The sequence below is a fragment of the Mustela erminea genome, chromosome 15 (assembly GCF_009829155.1).
Source record: "Mustela erminea isolate mMusErm1 chromosome 15, mMusErm1.Pri, whole genome shotgun sequence".
NCBI classification, from domain to species: Eukaryota; Metazoa; Chordata; class Mammalia; order Carnivora; family Mustelidae; genus Mustela; species Mustela erminea.
This window is the reverse complement of record NC_045628.1, coordinates 53,301,112-53,317,126: the sequence shown is the minus strand read 5'-3', so window position 1 is coordinate 53,317,126 and position 16,015 is coordinate 53,301,112. Positions and strand designations below refer to the sequence as shown.

Genomic DNA, 16,015 nt, shown 5'->3' with positions numbered 1-16,015 from the left:
TGAACCCTCTGCTAACTTCACGGAGTCCTCTTCTGCATTCCCTTAGGGGCTCAGGGCCACCGTACTACCCCCATCTCTCCCGTGACATTTCACCCTGGCCTCTTCTGCCCTCCTAAAGGGCTCGTTGATTTGAAAGTTCTTCTCTCTTCTGGTTTTTAATGAAAACTGTTGTCTCCCAATGCTGCTGATCTAAATTGGGAATTAATCCAATAATAATCTGATGCATTAAATTCATACTAAAATGCAGGTCACATCCCCTTCCTATGTTAGATTTTTTTTTTTTCATTTTGAAGAGGCTGACTTTTAACAATAATTGCTGACATTTGTTGAGCACCCCTGCGTCTGACCTCTCCTAAGTGCTTTAGAACAATTTTCTTTTCTCTCTCTTTTTCTTTTTTTAGTTTCAAGTTTTTTATTTTAATTCCTATTTGTTAACATACAGTGTAATATTAGTCTCAGGTATAGAATTTAGTGATTCAGCACTTACATACAGTGCCCAGTGCTCATCACAAGTGCCCTTCTTAATCCCCGTCCCCTATTTATCCATCCTCCATCCACCTCCCCTCCGGCAACTCTCAGTTTGTTCTCTATAGTTAAGAGTCTGTTTTCTGGTTTGCCTCTTCTTTTCCTCCTATGTTCATCTGTTTTGTTTCTTACATTCCACATGTGAGTGAAATCATGTGTTGTCTTTCTCTGACTGACCGACTTCGCATAATATTCTCTAGCTCCATCCATGTCACTGCAAATGGCAAACTTTCATTCTTTTCTATGGCTCAGTAATACTCCATACACACACACACACACACACACACACACACACACACCCCATATCTTCTTTATTCATTCATTAGTCAGTGGACGTTTGGGCTCTTTCCATAATATGACTATTGTTGATAATGATGCTATAAACATTGCGGTGCACGTATCCCTTCGAATTGGGATTTTGGTATCCTTTGGTTAAATACCTAGCAGTGCAATTGATGGATTGGAGAGTAGATCTACTTTTAACTTTTTGAGGAACCTCTGTACTGTTTTCCACAGTGGCTGCACCAGTTGACATTCCCACCAATAGTATAAGAGGGTTCCCCTTTCTCTGCCTACCCACTAATAATTTTTGTTTTCTGTGTTGTTAATTTTAGCCATTCTGACAGGTGTAGGGTGCTTTATCACCATGATTTTGATTTGTATTTCCTTGGTGTTGACTGATACTGAGCTTTTTTTCATGTGTCTGTTAGCCATCTGTATGTCTTCTTTGGAAAACTGTCTGTTGATGTCTTCTGCCCATTTTTTAACTGGATTATTTATTTTTTAGGGGTTGAGTTTGGTAAGTTCTATAGATTGTGGATACTAACCCACATAACAACCTTAAAGGTAAAGGCGTTTTTGTCACCAGTTTAAAGATCAGAAAACTGAGGCTTGAAGATGTTGAATAATCCATCAAGCTAATGCATGGGAGACCGGTTTGTCTAATTCCAAAGCTGATAAACTTTGTCATTACATTACGCTGCCCACCAAGATAACTTCAAAATCCCATCGATAAATATTTACTGGTACTCACATATCCTGAGTTGTGTACTAATAACTCTATTAATGGGATTTCTTATTTTTTGAAGAATAAGAAAACAAGGTGAAATTCTTCTGGCAGTGTAAGGGAAGGATTTCAGACTGCAAGCTGCCACCCATGGGGCAAACTGGTTCACACCTCTGTGGTTAGCAAACTAAACTGTCCACGATTCCTTGTCTCCATTTTAGAAGCCATAGATTTACCTAAAGCTCTGAGCATTTTCAGACTGTCTGAACAGTTCAGCTTTGTGTAGGCAGGGGAAAAAAGAATAATTAGTTAATGGTTCATAAAAGCTATTTATAAGTCAGGTATGGCCTGTATTGTGTAACATCTTTCCTTCATTCATCCTCTTCTCCACCCCCCAACCCAAAAAACATGTATGAACAGCACTTAGTATAATGAAAGCACTTTTATATCACTGATAAACATGTTTATAGATTTAAAAAAGAAACTATCTGTAAGGCTGCCATAAGTGTAAATTGGTTTTCATTTATTTTTATTTGTAATTCATTAACAGTATGTATGTATTTGATGCTTGGCCTTGTCCTTCAGGAATAATGAATTCTGCTCTCACACCCATCTAAAGGGACTCTCAGCCAAGTTGAAACAAGACTCTTAACAGGCTGTCTTTGCCTTTTGATAGGCACAGTCACTGGCAGCATCACTTTCTACCAGACAGCTGTTGCGGATTTCTCGTCGGCTATCACAGTACCCTAATGAAAATCTTCACAGTGCAGTTACTAAAGCCTGCCTTTCCAGGTAACTGTGTTCTCCTTTCTCAGTGTATTCAAGTTTCTGGGTCTTTGCTAACAGAGTAATGTAAGTTTAATTAATAGTACCCACACATCTGAAGAAAGTATTGCCTGAATATTTCAACCTCATATTTCAACCTCATATTTAGGCATCACAACAATTTTTTTTTAAGATATTACTTATTTTACAGAGAGAGAGAGCACAAGCCAGGGGAGTATCAGGCAGGAGAGGGAGAAGCAGGCTCACTACTGAATAATGAGCCCAATGCAGGACTCGATCTCAATTTGGCATTGGAACTTTCAATAATGAGCCCAATGCAGGACTCGATCCCAATTTGGCATTGGAACTTTCCATGCTTGACCCTACTCCCTACTCTCCCATTGCCTAAACTTATCAAAGCCAATATCTTTTCAGTCTACACTAATATTTCTTATACTTGTTTGGAAATTATTATAAAATATTGGCTGATAGAATTTTCTTACAAAATCACTCTTGCATGAAACTATTTTAAAAGGGTAATAAAGGCAGCAGAGGTATCTGGGTGGCTCAATCAGTTAAGCCTCTGCCTTCAGCTCAGGTCATGATCCCAGGGTCCTGGGATGGAGCCCTGCATCAGGCTCCCTGCTCAGTGGGGAGTCTGCTTCTCCCTCTCCCTTGGCACCCCCACCACCACTGCTAGTGCTCATGCTTGTGATCTCTCTCTCTCTCTCTCTCTCAAATGAATAAATTAAAAAACCTTTTTAAAAACAAAGAATAATAAGAATTAATAACAATGCCCCAGAAGCTCAGATTTCTTTTAGACTCTTTGCATATGATCTGCCAATTATTTTGGGGTGGTTATGACTATTGTCCATTTATTCCTTGATTTAAAAAAACAGGAATTAAAAGAACCTATTCTCAGCTTAGGAGAATCTGAAATTGCCCTCTATCAATTTCCAGTTTAGCTGACAATTTTTCTTATAGTGAAAGTATGCTTCCTGTGTTGCAACTTAAATTTGTTCTCTCTGTGGTGTATTCAGGTAAAATAAGGCTCCTTTCTAGTGTCTTTAGAGTAATTTTTTTTAAACTAATAATTATGAGAAATAATGGAATTGGTTCTTCTTTTCTTTTAAGTAGAAAAATATTAGGCTTCCAAATGAAAATTAGAAAAAAAGCACTTCAGTTGCTTATTTTTCGGCATCATGATCTGAAAAAAAAATATAGACAGAGAGATAGATTCATTACCTACCCAGTATTTTCTTAGTCAGAATCTTAGTCTGACTAAGGGTCACTAAATACCCTTAGTCAGAATGGGTATTCATGTGTGTTAATAGGAATAAATATTCAATATTAACCAATGTAAACAGTTTTGGAACCTAAGGGGAAATAATATTTTAGATATCAGAATGAAATAATCATACCCAAAGGATTCTACAAACTGTTCCAAAGAATAGACAGTGAAAACAGCAATTCACTTTGAGTCTAGCATAATTTTGATACCTGAACCAGACAAGAATAATGTATGAAAAGAAAATCATAAACTGGGAAATATTTTAAATCATGAGCAATTTTAAATTATTTCAAGAATGTGAAGAAAGTTTAATATTTTTTAGTTCACTACATTAGTGAACTAGAAATTAGAAAAAATATTATTTTAAAAAATGAATAAAAAGGATTTGATAAAACCTAACGACCAAACCTAAAAACAAACCAAATTCTTAGTAAACCAGGAATATTCTTAGTAAATCATGAAAAGAGGGATACTTCTACAATCTGATAAGGAGTATATACCAAAAATTTAGAGCAAACATCTTTATGATAAAATATTCATATTTCCTTTAAAGTTAGGAACAGAACAAGAATGTCACCTTTTTGTACTTTCAGCCAGTGCATTTGCCCAAAGTTATTTGATTGGCTAGATTAAAAATTCAAGAGAAACCGTATATAAGTCATTAGAAAAATAGAGTTTAGTGAGATTACTTATAAATCCAAATCAGTGACATTCCTATATTCCACTAACAATCAATTGAGGAGATCTGATTTTTTAAAAATCACCCCATTTGTAATAATAGTAGAAAGCTTTGAGCACCTAGAGCAAATCAAATTACATGTAATATTTTTATGAAGAAAAGCATAAATCTTCATTGAAAGTTGTAAAGGACTTAGGTAAAAGGGAAGCTATACCATGTTCATGGAAGGGAAGCTTCAGTATTGTAAAGCTATTTTACTCCAGATTTTATATAGATAGCTATGACCTAGTCAAATACTACTTAGGTTATACAGAATTTGACAGGCTGATCTCAAAATTGGCCTGGAAATAATAGCAAAGGAGATTTTGAGGAAGATTAAGGTGTTGTACTTTTTCTTTCTGATATCAGGATCCATCATAAAGCTATATTCATTGTTATAGTACGATATTGGTGCAAAGAATGACAAATAGACTATTAGAATAGACTACAGAGACCAGAAACAGGCCCACACATCTGTAGGAAGTTAGCATATATCAAAAGTAACATTATATAAATCAGTGTGGGAATGGATGGACTTGTCAATAAATTATTTAAAAACATCCATTTTAGGCCATACAAAAAAGTAAAAACCAGATATATGAGAGAAACACTGTAAGCCACTCTACAAATTGTAAGCCACAGACTAAGAGATGTTTGATAAGATTTGGAATCACAAAAGGATTAGTATTCAGGGACTATAAAGTATTCAAATTATTGAGATGAAAGACTCAACCCTAAATGGGCAGAGAATGAGTATGCATGCATAGAAGTTAATTCAGATGACCAAAAAAATATTTGAAAAGATACAGGGAAATGAGATTTAAAGCATTAATCAGATATAATTTCATACTTCTCACTTCTCTGACAATGACATAGTTAGCCTGAGTTAGCCTCGGGGAACATCTTCTGTTCTTGTGTTTCCCATAATGTGGTTGAATCTTCCTATAGTTTTTTTTTGTTGTTACAACCAAGATCATAGAGACTGGAGCCCTTCCAATTGTATTTTTGCTGTAGTAAATGAATATAATGATGATAATGACTTTTAAAAGGCACTGTGATGCTCATGATGATAAATAAACTTGAAAACTTCACAGTAGGCTATGTATTTGCTTTTGTTCTGGGAAAGTAGGATAGATGAATGATATTTCACTCATTTACTCCCTTATTTTACAAAAGGCCACAAGGGGAGGAAAAAGCAAGCAGAAAATATCAGTGAGCAATGGAAAAAGAAGCCATTAACTAGAAAAAATTGAAAGCTAGAAAAATAAAGGTTGACCTCATATTACCTGACATACTTCCTTGTCTTTTGTGGGGTGAGTCAGTATCTTTTAAAATGTAAATTCTAGAGGTAAACATACTTCAGCTTCCATACTACCTCTGATTATTTGGTAGTGCTGTCTGGGTGTGAGATTGAAAATAACTCTGAAACATGTTCCATGTCAGTAGGAAGAGTATCATATTGGCAAGCAATGTATGTCACTGACGTTGGAAGGGAGGCATTCGTGCCTTTTTTGCTGTTCTCTATAGGCTTTGGAGGGCAATCTAGAAAGGCTCCAGTGTGGGGACAATTGAGGGTGTGTTGAGAGCGGACTATATGGATGTAAGAGGTTTCTGGGACTAGCACACAGTCCAAGCTTGAATGTGTAATTGTCACTCAAGGTAGTTTGACAGGAAGTAACAGATAGAGCTGCAGAGCCTAATGTCAGCAGGCCAGACTCAAGTTTATGGTCTAGTGCGGAGAGGCAGGTCGGGTGGGCAAAGTGCCAAGATAAGGGCTCAGGAAACAAGATAAAAGCCCATTTATTGGGTGTGAGAGATAAAGTAAGGCTTTGGTTTTAAACAAGGCAACAATCTGATGAAGGGCCAGAGATGCACATTAGTAAGTCTTACTTGATGCTATATTGATGAGCTACTGACCCAGAGTGATAGAAATCCTCCCATCATAGCCTGGAACCAGAACGAGGAGGTAGCTGGGAGATAGGGTCAGCTATGTCGATTCTATCACACAGACAGGAAATCCATCAGTTCCTCACACACTCATTCTTTTGCCTTCTCGCTCACACCGGCATCTCTTTTATTAGAGCTTATACTCAGGGCTGTGGGAATCACCACAAAGGATTTTGAGCTATGGAAAACCTAAGTTAGAAGTGTGATGTTCTTAGTATGTTTTCTTGGGATATCGTGGCATGTAGTGGTTAGTTTATGGTAGTATAGCACAGGTAATAGGTTAAAAATCATTTTTGTAAGCTCCCTTGGGATCATAAATTCCAGATACAGTTTTATTTGTGTCGGTGGGAAACTCCATTTTCATGATCTAATAAGCCCATGATGTTCATACCATCTATTTGTAGATGAAGAATGCCTCCGTCACTCACCAGATTGTTGCTTTGACAACATACATACAGAATAGACAGGCTGTATAATCCTAAATTGAATAATTTGTGTTAAGAAGTAAACCTCATTAATTCACTTCCACTAATTTGAATTTGTGATTGCCAAGTTGGAGCCAATTCAAATGTTGTTTTATCTATTTAAGAAAATTTGATAATCCAGTTAAACAATTAAACAAGATTTATGAGGTCTACTAAATCCATTTTGAAAAGAAAATCATTTTAAGTCTTATTCTGTAAGATTTGTATGTACATGAATACTGCTAATTACATGTAAGTTTTGTTAAAGGAGATCAACAGATACTCTTCTTCACAGGTACTTGAAGTTTATATTTATTGCAAAATTTTTTACTATTTGGATTTCACAGCTCAAAACTAAGCTTCCTTAATTGGTTATCTTAAGATAGAGAGAGAGGAAGAAGAAGAGAAAGAGAAAGTTTGTGTGTACACATGCCAAAAGCTCTTTAGGAACCACAGAAAGCTTTGACTTTATCATTCTGTCCTTCCTGCCCCACCAGGTTCTTACCAAGCCTTGCAAGGTCAGCATTAGAAAAAAACTTGGCAGATGCTGCGATAGAAATAAGTACTGATAATAATCAGGAACCAGAACTGGAGGATTACAAATGTAAGTATTTGACTTGTTTCTTTTTTAAGTGAAATAATAATTATCAAACATTTGTATTATTTATTATTTTAATTTAAATAAAAATTGGTTTTGTTTCCATATACTTTGTTTTATGTACTTGGTTGAAGAAATCGATCTTTATTTATTTTTAAATTGAAACCCATTTACCAATTAAATCTTAGAATATTTGCTTAATTTCAGAGCACCTGGGTGGCTCAGTTGGTTAACCATCTCCCTTCGGCTCAGGTCATGATCTCTGGGTCCTGGGATCATCCCTACTTAGTGGGGAGTCTGCTTCCCCTCTTCCACTACCCCTGCCCCCTGCTCATGCATGTGCACACGCTCTCTCTCAAATAAATAAAAACTTCTAAAAAAAGAATATTTTCTTTATTTCAGTGCATACCAGATACAGATCCTCCTTCAAAGAGTCGCAGTTGACACAAACATATTCACGGCTCTGAGAATCCTTGCTGTAAAGATAACGCCATGATTTGGTTTCACCTTTTCTTCCCCCCAAATATATTTCACCATAGGATCTAGACTTCTCCTTCCTTTACATAACATTTACATTTTGAGGACCACTAGTCCTGTGGGATATGTTCAGGAAACTGTTCTAGGTTCATTTAAACTACAGTAATATTTAGAGTACCACTTCATGCCTTCTTACTCTCCCCTCGTATTGTCTTTTGTGGTACTTTTTTATGGATAACAATAAGTATTTTGAATTTGGGGAAGATTTAGCTCTTCTATAGAAGTTCCCTATTTTTCAATTAGATCCCAACAATAGGTTCTCTACTGTTTGAGATTAATACCTGTTCTATCAAAAATCCAATGTGGGACCCCTCTCTAATGAGGACATATTATGGCTGTCTTTGTAGTAGCTGTTTTTAGTAGTTGGGACTACACTGAGACAGGAATTTGTGTTAAAGAAATGAGATGACTTTTTTAGAGTAAAATTAAAAACTCCACCTACTGATGGATCTGGGTACACATATGCAGAGCCAGCGCAAAGAGACAGAACCACTCTGGGATCTGTTGACTCGTAGAGTTACTTGACTGAATCTCTTAATACATATCCAGCGATGGACCGAATTATTCTGACTGTAGACTGTTCAGTCTTGGTAACGGGCCAGTGTCAGCAGTTCCCATCTAAGCCTTGTGTAGGGAATAAGGAATCTAAGAGACTGTTGATTCATCTGGTTCCATTCATCTTTAATGTCATCTCTCTTGAGTAGGATTCATTTAATGCACTCTCCTTGTTCGAGAACAAGGTTCATCAAATAACCTTCTGATGAGGATTTGGCTTTCTGTATAGTTCTGCCTCCAAATAATATGCTGATATGGCCATATGTGTATCATGGGGTCCATATGAAAGTTGTAGCTTTCATTACACTGTAGTATTTTCAATTATTGTTTCTATAGCAGAATTTATGTATAGATCAGAATATATGTCTTTAATATTCTCCTGAGAGTCACATTTATGGTCAATAGACGTGACAAAATTAGGTTTTGAATGTACTGGACTAAGGACCTTGACAGATGGACTAAAATAATGCCATCCTATGAGATTTCTTGGCAGACAGGTAGCCAGTTTCTCCCAGGGAAGTACAAGCATCACCAACCTCTGAGGGCATTTCTCTTTTCAAGCTTGAAGTTTTGACAATAAACATTAGATGAGTGAATTTAATTGTCCTGAAGCCCTAAATCTACTGAACAGATGTGTTCCATAAACCACAGATGATATCAGATGCTACTTGAATCTGAAATTACGTTTGTCATCTTAACATACAAGCATATACTGAAGTCCCTGCCACAATCCTGGTCTTTGTCTGTTCAGTTTTATATTGGGTCTGTTTCAGAGCCCCTGCCGGTAGTAAATAAACAGTAGATTCTCTGTGTGACAGCTTATAGGTTTTCTTTCTTGTAGAACTTGTAAATAAAAAGGGAAATGGCAAGGATCTATTGGAGAGAGAGGTCTCCTGTGCTTTGGCAAATGTGTAGCATGATTAAACAGGGTTTAATCAGGGTGACAGTTTAATTATTTTTAGCTCAAAATCGTTCATGGCATTGCAGAACGCAAGCATTGCTCTTCTCCACTTGTGTTTCAAAATGTTTTAATACAAAAGGGCAGTTTTCTTATTTGAAGGGTGGAGAGGTACAGGGCTAGTGGATGGGTCAGTTGTTGAAGGCATTGTGATAATCTCTCTGCTTGCATGGGTATTTCCATAGGATGGAGTGTTATTTGGAGTCAAAGGATTAAATATACCCCACTTGGCAGAAAGAACATTAGACTATACTAAGTTCTATTTTTAGCTCTGCCCATGTTAGCTGGGTGGTTTTAAGCAAATTACTTAATTTATGTCCTAAGCTTCCTCATAGGTCTTGTTTCATTGTTAAGAGAATTACATGAAATTATATGAAAAAACAGTGAAGCTTCTGGTTTGAGATGTGGCCCATAGAAGTTCCTCAATAAATGATAGCTTTTGTTGTGACCATCAGTACTACTGTAACAACTACCACCATTAATGTTATGATTATTAACCATGGAGAGAATGCATATGAGATGTACTCCCTGACTTCAAATTTATTATTATTGGGTTTGCTGACTGTAAGGAGCTCATATTCTGTTCTAGATCAACTATTTAAAGCAAATAGGAGATAACACTATAGTAATAATCATCATGGAATAACTATATAGCACCTGGCATGCTTATTTGAAAATACAGATCTCCTCGACCATCCCTGGAAATAGTAATTTCAGAGGTCTGTGCGGGGTGTTGATTAATCAGTATTTTTTACTAGAATTCTAGGGAGTTCTTACTTGGAGTTTTTCAATGGGTGATCCCCCAAAATGATATTCAGAATATTTCAGAGCTTCTGAATGTATATTTGGTTTGCTTTATGTGTTAAAGTCTCTGACAAAACAAGTTTAGGAAGGTGGTTTCATGGAGTTCTGGGTGGGGAGTGGTTCTTTAATTTTATCTCTATGCTGTTTGCTAACGTGCAATATTTTATATAGAATTCATTATCTTTTGGAACATTTTAAACATTTTATGTAAGGCTATGATGTTTTATTTCCACATTCAACCTTACTTCTTTTAGATGTTAAATTGAAATTCCTTAATGAGATATTAAATTAAAGATGCTGTGTTGCTTTATGTTCACATTGGACTTGGCTTCTTTCAGTACAGAACTACAAATAATTCTCTATCCTGTGTGAAATGTTTAGGTGAAATAGCATCTGGATCTCTGAGGATTGGGGCTGTTAGTGCACCAATCTATAATGCCCACGAGAAAATGAAAGTGCCCGATGTTCTGTTCTATGACAACATTCAGGTAAGATCACTGCTTTGCCTTTCTGGATAAATCTCTTCTTACATTGTGGTAATTAACTCTGCAGTGAAACTAATGTTTAATTATTTTTCTAATTTGCTAAGTTCAATTCAGATGATGCCAAATGAGGTGTTGACACATCTTTTATTAAGGCATTGTAAACTTTTAAATTCTTTCCCAAGACACCTGAAAATTGAAGAATTGCTACTATGATTAGGGTAATATATTTTATATGTGCACTAGACTCCATGTAAATAAAATGAATATATCATTAAATTAAAAAAAAAATGAACTATTCCTTATCCTCTCTTTTGCTTTCCTGTTAAATCATTTCACTGGTTCAAAGAGGATGTGTCCTGTGCCCTCTCTTCTTGATCTTCCTTTCCTTTTCCTGAAAATTCCTAATATTTTACTGTTCTTTACTTTTCCTTTTTTTTTTTCCTTTTTAAGGGTGGAAGGTAGATAATTTCTCACTTGTAAACTAACCAGTAATTATGGACCTTCTGCTAAGACACAGAAATAGTGTATACCCAGAAAGCTTTACTATAGATATTCACCTTAATAAGAATTTTTTCAGAGAAAATTACCCGTAATGTAGGAGGGTTTTTTCCCAAATTTTCTGTTAAGTTGTTATATATTTATTTTATAAAAAGAAACATACTTAATTTTTCTTTAATATTTGGTCCCTAATATGAACAGAAATAATAACCTTACATTATGTTAGAAGAACTTTTACTTACTATTTTTTTAAAGATTTATTTATTTACTTTGAGAGAGAGAGAGAGAAAAGACATGAGCAGAGGGCAGAGGGAGAGGGAGAGAGAATCCCAAGCTGACTCCTCACTGAGTGCAGAGCCCCACTTGGGGCTCAATCTCATGATCCTAAGATCATGACCTGAGCTGAAACCAAGAAGTCAGACACTTAACTGACTGCACCACCCAGGTGCCCCACTTGCTATTTTTACTATATTAAGGAGTTAGAAAAACTTAAGCTTTTTGTCTGCCATTTTCCAATCATATTTCTTATTCAGTGAGTACCATAATTCTTTTCCCTTTATTATATTAACAATACAGAAGGCATCTGGGAAAATCCTTCTCTCTCAGTAAAAATCTTGATTTGGTATTTTGAAATCTGTCAAAACTGTAATTACTACCTCTGACATATGCAAAGACATAACCTGGATAGGTTTTCTATTTATTCTATAGCCCATTAATTAATGTAGGTTTTACTTCTCTTTCAGAGCATTAATGCTCTTATGCAAACAGTGGACAAATAAGCGACAATGAAGTTACCTTTAAGACACAAAGAAGGGGGACACCTGGGTGGCTCAGTGGGTTAAAGCCTCTGCCTTCAGCTCAGGTCATGATCTCAGGGTCTTGGGATCGAGCCCTGCATCCAGCTCTCTGCTCAGCAGGGAGCCTGTTTCCCTCTCTCTCTCTGCCTGCCTCTCTGCCTACTTGTGATCTCTCTCTGTCAGATAAATAAATAAAATTAAAAAAAAAAAAAAGAAAAAGACACAAAGAGGGAAAACAATCTTGCCTATCAAAGAAAGACAAAAACATAATTGTAAGGAAAATAGACTGTTTCTGAGCACTGATGGTATCACATTCTGCCCATGTAGTGGAAAGACAAAGGTATAAAGAAAAAAGAGCCAGAAAACTTTATTATAAGTGACAATTTGAAAAACTCCATGGTACCAAAGGTTGAAAAGACCTCCCAGCATATGAGAATGTAGGAAATTCAGTAGCAGGGAGGGCCATTGTGCCCTTGAACACAGTGTCTGTTGCCATGGTGTCTGTGACATAGCCACTGAAGACCGCAGGGCTGCTGTGAACTTTACACAGCGGCCCTGAGGGACTTGCTGTAGCCTGTCTCCAGATGTACCTTTGCTTCATAAAGCATTATGACTTAACCACTAAGGAAAAATTTGAGCTGTACCAATTCAAGGAACTGTAGCTTTGGATTACATTTGCTTTTGTTGCGTATGTTATGGTTTCCTTTTAGTCTGTACTTCCTTTTGAAGCAGTAGTCTTCAGTGTCTCTTGAATATGTAGGAGCTTCTGTACCATCCTCTTCCATGTCCTGTGGTCCCCTTTCCACATGGTATTGAGATTGATTTTTGAAATGTGTTTTCCACACCACTGAAGTCAAGTCTGTTTTTCTTTAGAGCCTTCAGCAAATAGCATGTGCTTGGCATATCATGAATGCTGAGCAAGTATGCGGTGAGTGGGTTAATAAAGAAGGAGTAAGATTTTGAATGTTCATAATGAGGACTATTATTAAATCTGTCATTAAAGAATGTTATACTTACAGTAGTAAGGAGAAATTGGAGGAAAGAGCAATAGCCTCTTAACCCCCACAGACCTTTAAATATTTAAAATATCTACCATGTATCAAGCCTTGTCCTGAGGTATTTGGATAAAGAGATTAGTGTACACATACATACACACATATACTCGTGTAGCTCCAGGACTCTGAGGGAGAAAAACAACAAAGTACACATGATTCCTGTACAGTGGGATGGAAGTACACACAGGTTACTATGGTAGCACTGAGGAGATAATGGTCCCAGGTTGGAATGATTGTGGAAAATAAGTTAACCAGGCAAAGCTGACTCTCTCAGGCAGACGGACTAGCATTTGCAGAGACTTGGCTATGTGACAGAGTAGTTCATTTAGGAGGCTACATATAATTAATTGTCACTGACACAGAGCTGAGGTTGCAAATGCAAGAGTAACAAGAGATGAGACCAGTAGGTTAGGAAAGGGTCACAACATCTTGGCCTTGCTAATTAAGGAATCTGGATGTGATTCAGAAGAATTGAGGAAGCCACTGAAAGATTTTAAGCACATTTCACTTGCTAACTTTGCATTTGCTCTTTAATGTTGTCTATGAGTTGGAACCAAGGCAAAGAGAGACTTGTTAGGGGGCCATTGCAGTAGTCTAAGTACAAGTTATGAAGGATCTGAATGAAGGGGGTGACTGTGGGGATAGAGTGGAGAAGACACCTGGCAGGGCTGTTTAGGCGGTGGGTAGAGTCAGTGGAGCTGTGTGTAAGATAAAAGCCAAGATTCGCCCTCAGGGAGCTCATAGTCTGCTGGAAAAGCAAACAGAAGAGAGCAGAGAAATTATTCTGAATTTTTGACTGAATATAGTGTTGGAGGAGAGTGACAGGAGATGAAGCCAAGACTAAATCAAGAATATATGAAGGGGAAGAGAGTCCTGGGGGCAGGCTAAATTTGTGAAGAGAGTTAAGAAGTATAGATTTCCAGTTATAAATTAAAGAAGTCATGGGGTTGTAATGTACAGCATGGGGAATATAATCAATAAAATCATATCAACTTTGCAAGGTGGCAAATGGTAGTGATCATTTCACAGTGTTTATAAATGTTGAATCATATTGCACAACCTGAAACTAATTTAACTTTATAATGTCAATTATACCTCAATCAATAAATAAGTATCCTTTATGGGGGTGCCTGGGTAGCTCAGTGGGTTGAGCCTCTGCCTTCAGCTCAGGTCATGATCTCAGGGTCCTGGGATCGAGCCCCGCATCGGCCTCTGCTCGGCAGGGAGCCTGCTTCCCCCTCTCTCTCTGCCTGCCTCTCTGCCTATTTGTGATCTCTCTCTCTTTTTTTCAAATAATTTAATAAAATCTTTAAATAAATAAATAAATAAATAAATAAATAGCCTTTAGCCAAAAAAAAAAAAGATGAACCTGTGTTTCAAAGGTATTAAGAGTCATTTAAGGAATTTTGAAAAAAAATAAGTGACATGATTTTTTTTAAAGATTTTTATTTATTTATTTTACAGACAGAGAGATCACAAGTAGGCAGAGAGAGAGGAGGAAGCAGGCTCCCTGCTGAGCAGAGAGCCTGATACTGGACTTGATTCCAGGACCCTGGGATCATGACCTGAGCCAAAGGTAGAGGCTTTAACCCACTGAGCCACCCAGGTGCACCTAAAGAAGTGACATGAATTTGAATGAAGAGGTAACTGTCAGTTACGTGAAGAACACATTGCCTCAAACAGACACTGAAGTCAGAGAAGCCAAATTGTCTGATAAAAATCTAGGCCAGAGATGTAAAATACTAAATGAAAACTGGGGTAGAAAGGAAGGGATAGATACCCTTGACGTTAGGGTGGCTTAATAGCTTACTCTTGGCAAGGGAGGAATGAAGTGTGCAGGAAGATGATGGTAGCAGTTTGGTCAGGTGATAGGAAATGATGTTATTAATGAGGATAAAAGATACAAGATCAAGAATGAAGTTGAGAAAAAAATAAAGAGACAAGTTTTGGATATGTGGAGGTTGAAGAGACTGGGAAATAATAGTACATAGTTTGATAGTCGCTCAGAATATGAGGCTGGAGTTGAGGAGGAAAGTTTTACTCTTGAAGATCAGCATAGAATTGGTGCCTGAAGCAGTGGAACGGAGGAGAGGACTTAGGAAAAGTGGTCTGAAGCAGCTCTTCAAGCACAGAAGTGGATACTCAAGTCTCACACAGCCCACCCTCGCCCTTGTGTACAAGTAGGCACAAGCTACTCAGCCCTAAACCTTGACCCCTGGGGAGAGCATGTAAAAAGGCACTAACAGAGAGCAAATGAAGGAACGTGGGGAAAATCAGAATCGAAGGAATTGCTACAACAATTAGGTTGGAAGATCCAACCTAAAAGATTATGGAGAGAGATTGTTAGAGAGGAAGGAGGGATTCAGGAGAGATGGGCAATTAACTGGAAGAGGAAACTTACAAGAAATTGTCTGTGGTTGGGGTGCCCGGGTGACTCAGTTGGTCAAGTGTCTGCCTTCAGCTCAGGTCATGATCCTGGAGTCCTGGGATGGAACGCTGCACCCCCCCCACCCCCAACCTCCCGGCTCCTTGCTCAGCAGGAAGTCTGCTTCTCCCACTGCCCCTTCCCCTGCTCCTTCTCCCTCTCTCCCCGCCCCCCTCTCTCTCATTCACTCACTCTCTCAAATAAATAAAATCTTAGAAAGAAAGAGAAAGAAAGAAAGAAAGAAAGAAAGAAAGAAAGAAAGAAAGAAAGAAAGAAAGAAAGAAAGAAAGAAAGAAATTCTCTGTGGTACTTAAGTGGGTCAAGAGGTTAAGGGAAGAATTACATAGGCAGTGACAGTGACCTTAGCCTTAGCTAATGTTTGTTGATTTGAATAATCTAGTTAGATGGAATGAGGGTGTGAAGTAGGGAGAACATGAGTACAATACAGAAGAATACAACTATAGTTTGAATTATTTTTCAGTATTTACACTGCTTTTTTATCTGGCTATACAGGTGCTTGTTCCAACTTTTCTGTCTGTTTTTCATGCAGATTAGCCCCTTTGTTACTGGAAGACTTAAATGTCTGG

At 37.4% G+C, this 16,015-nt stretch overlaps 1 protein-coding gene across 2 annotated transcripts in view; it reads left to right on the top strand.

Annotated features, from left to right (window-relative positions):
* Positions 1–16,015, top strand: part of VWA8 (von Willebrand factor A domain containing 8) — a 322,073-nt gene that overhangs the window by 121,076 nt on the left and 184,982 nt on the right. For both annotated transcript variants that reach the window (XM_032315220.1, XM_032315221.1), the window contains 3 exons: positions 2,208–2,323; positions 7,214–7,320; positions 10,550–10,656. In XM_032315220.1, the coding sequence (XP_032171111.1) occupies positions 2,208–2,323; positions 7,214–7,320; positions 10,550–10,656 (330 nt within the window). The remainder of the gene's footprint in view (positions 1–2,207; positions 2,324–7,213; positions 7,321–10,549; positions 10,657–16,015) is intronic.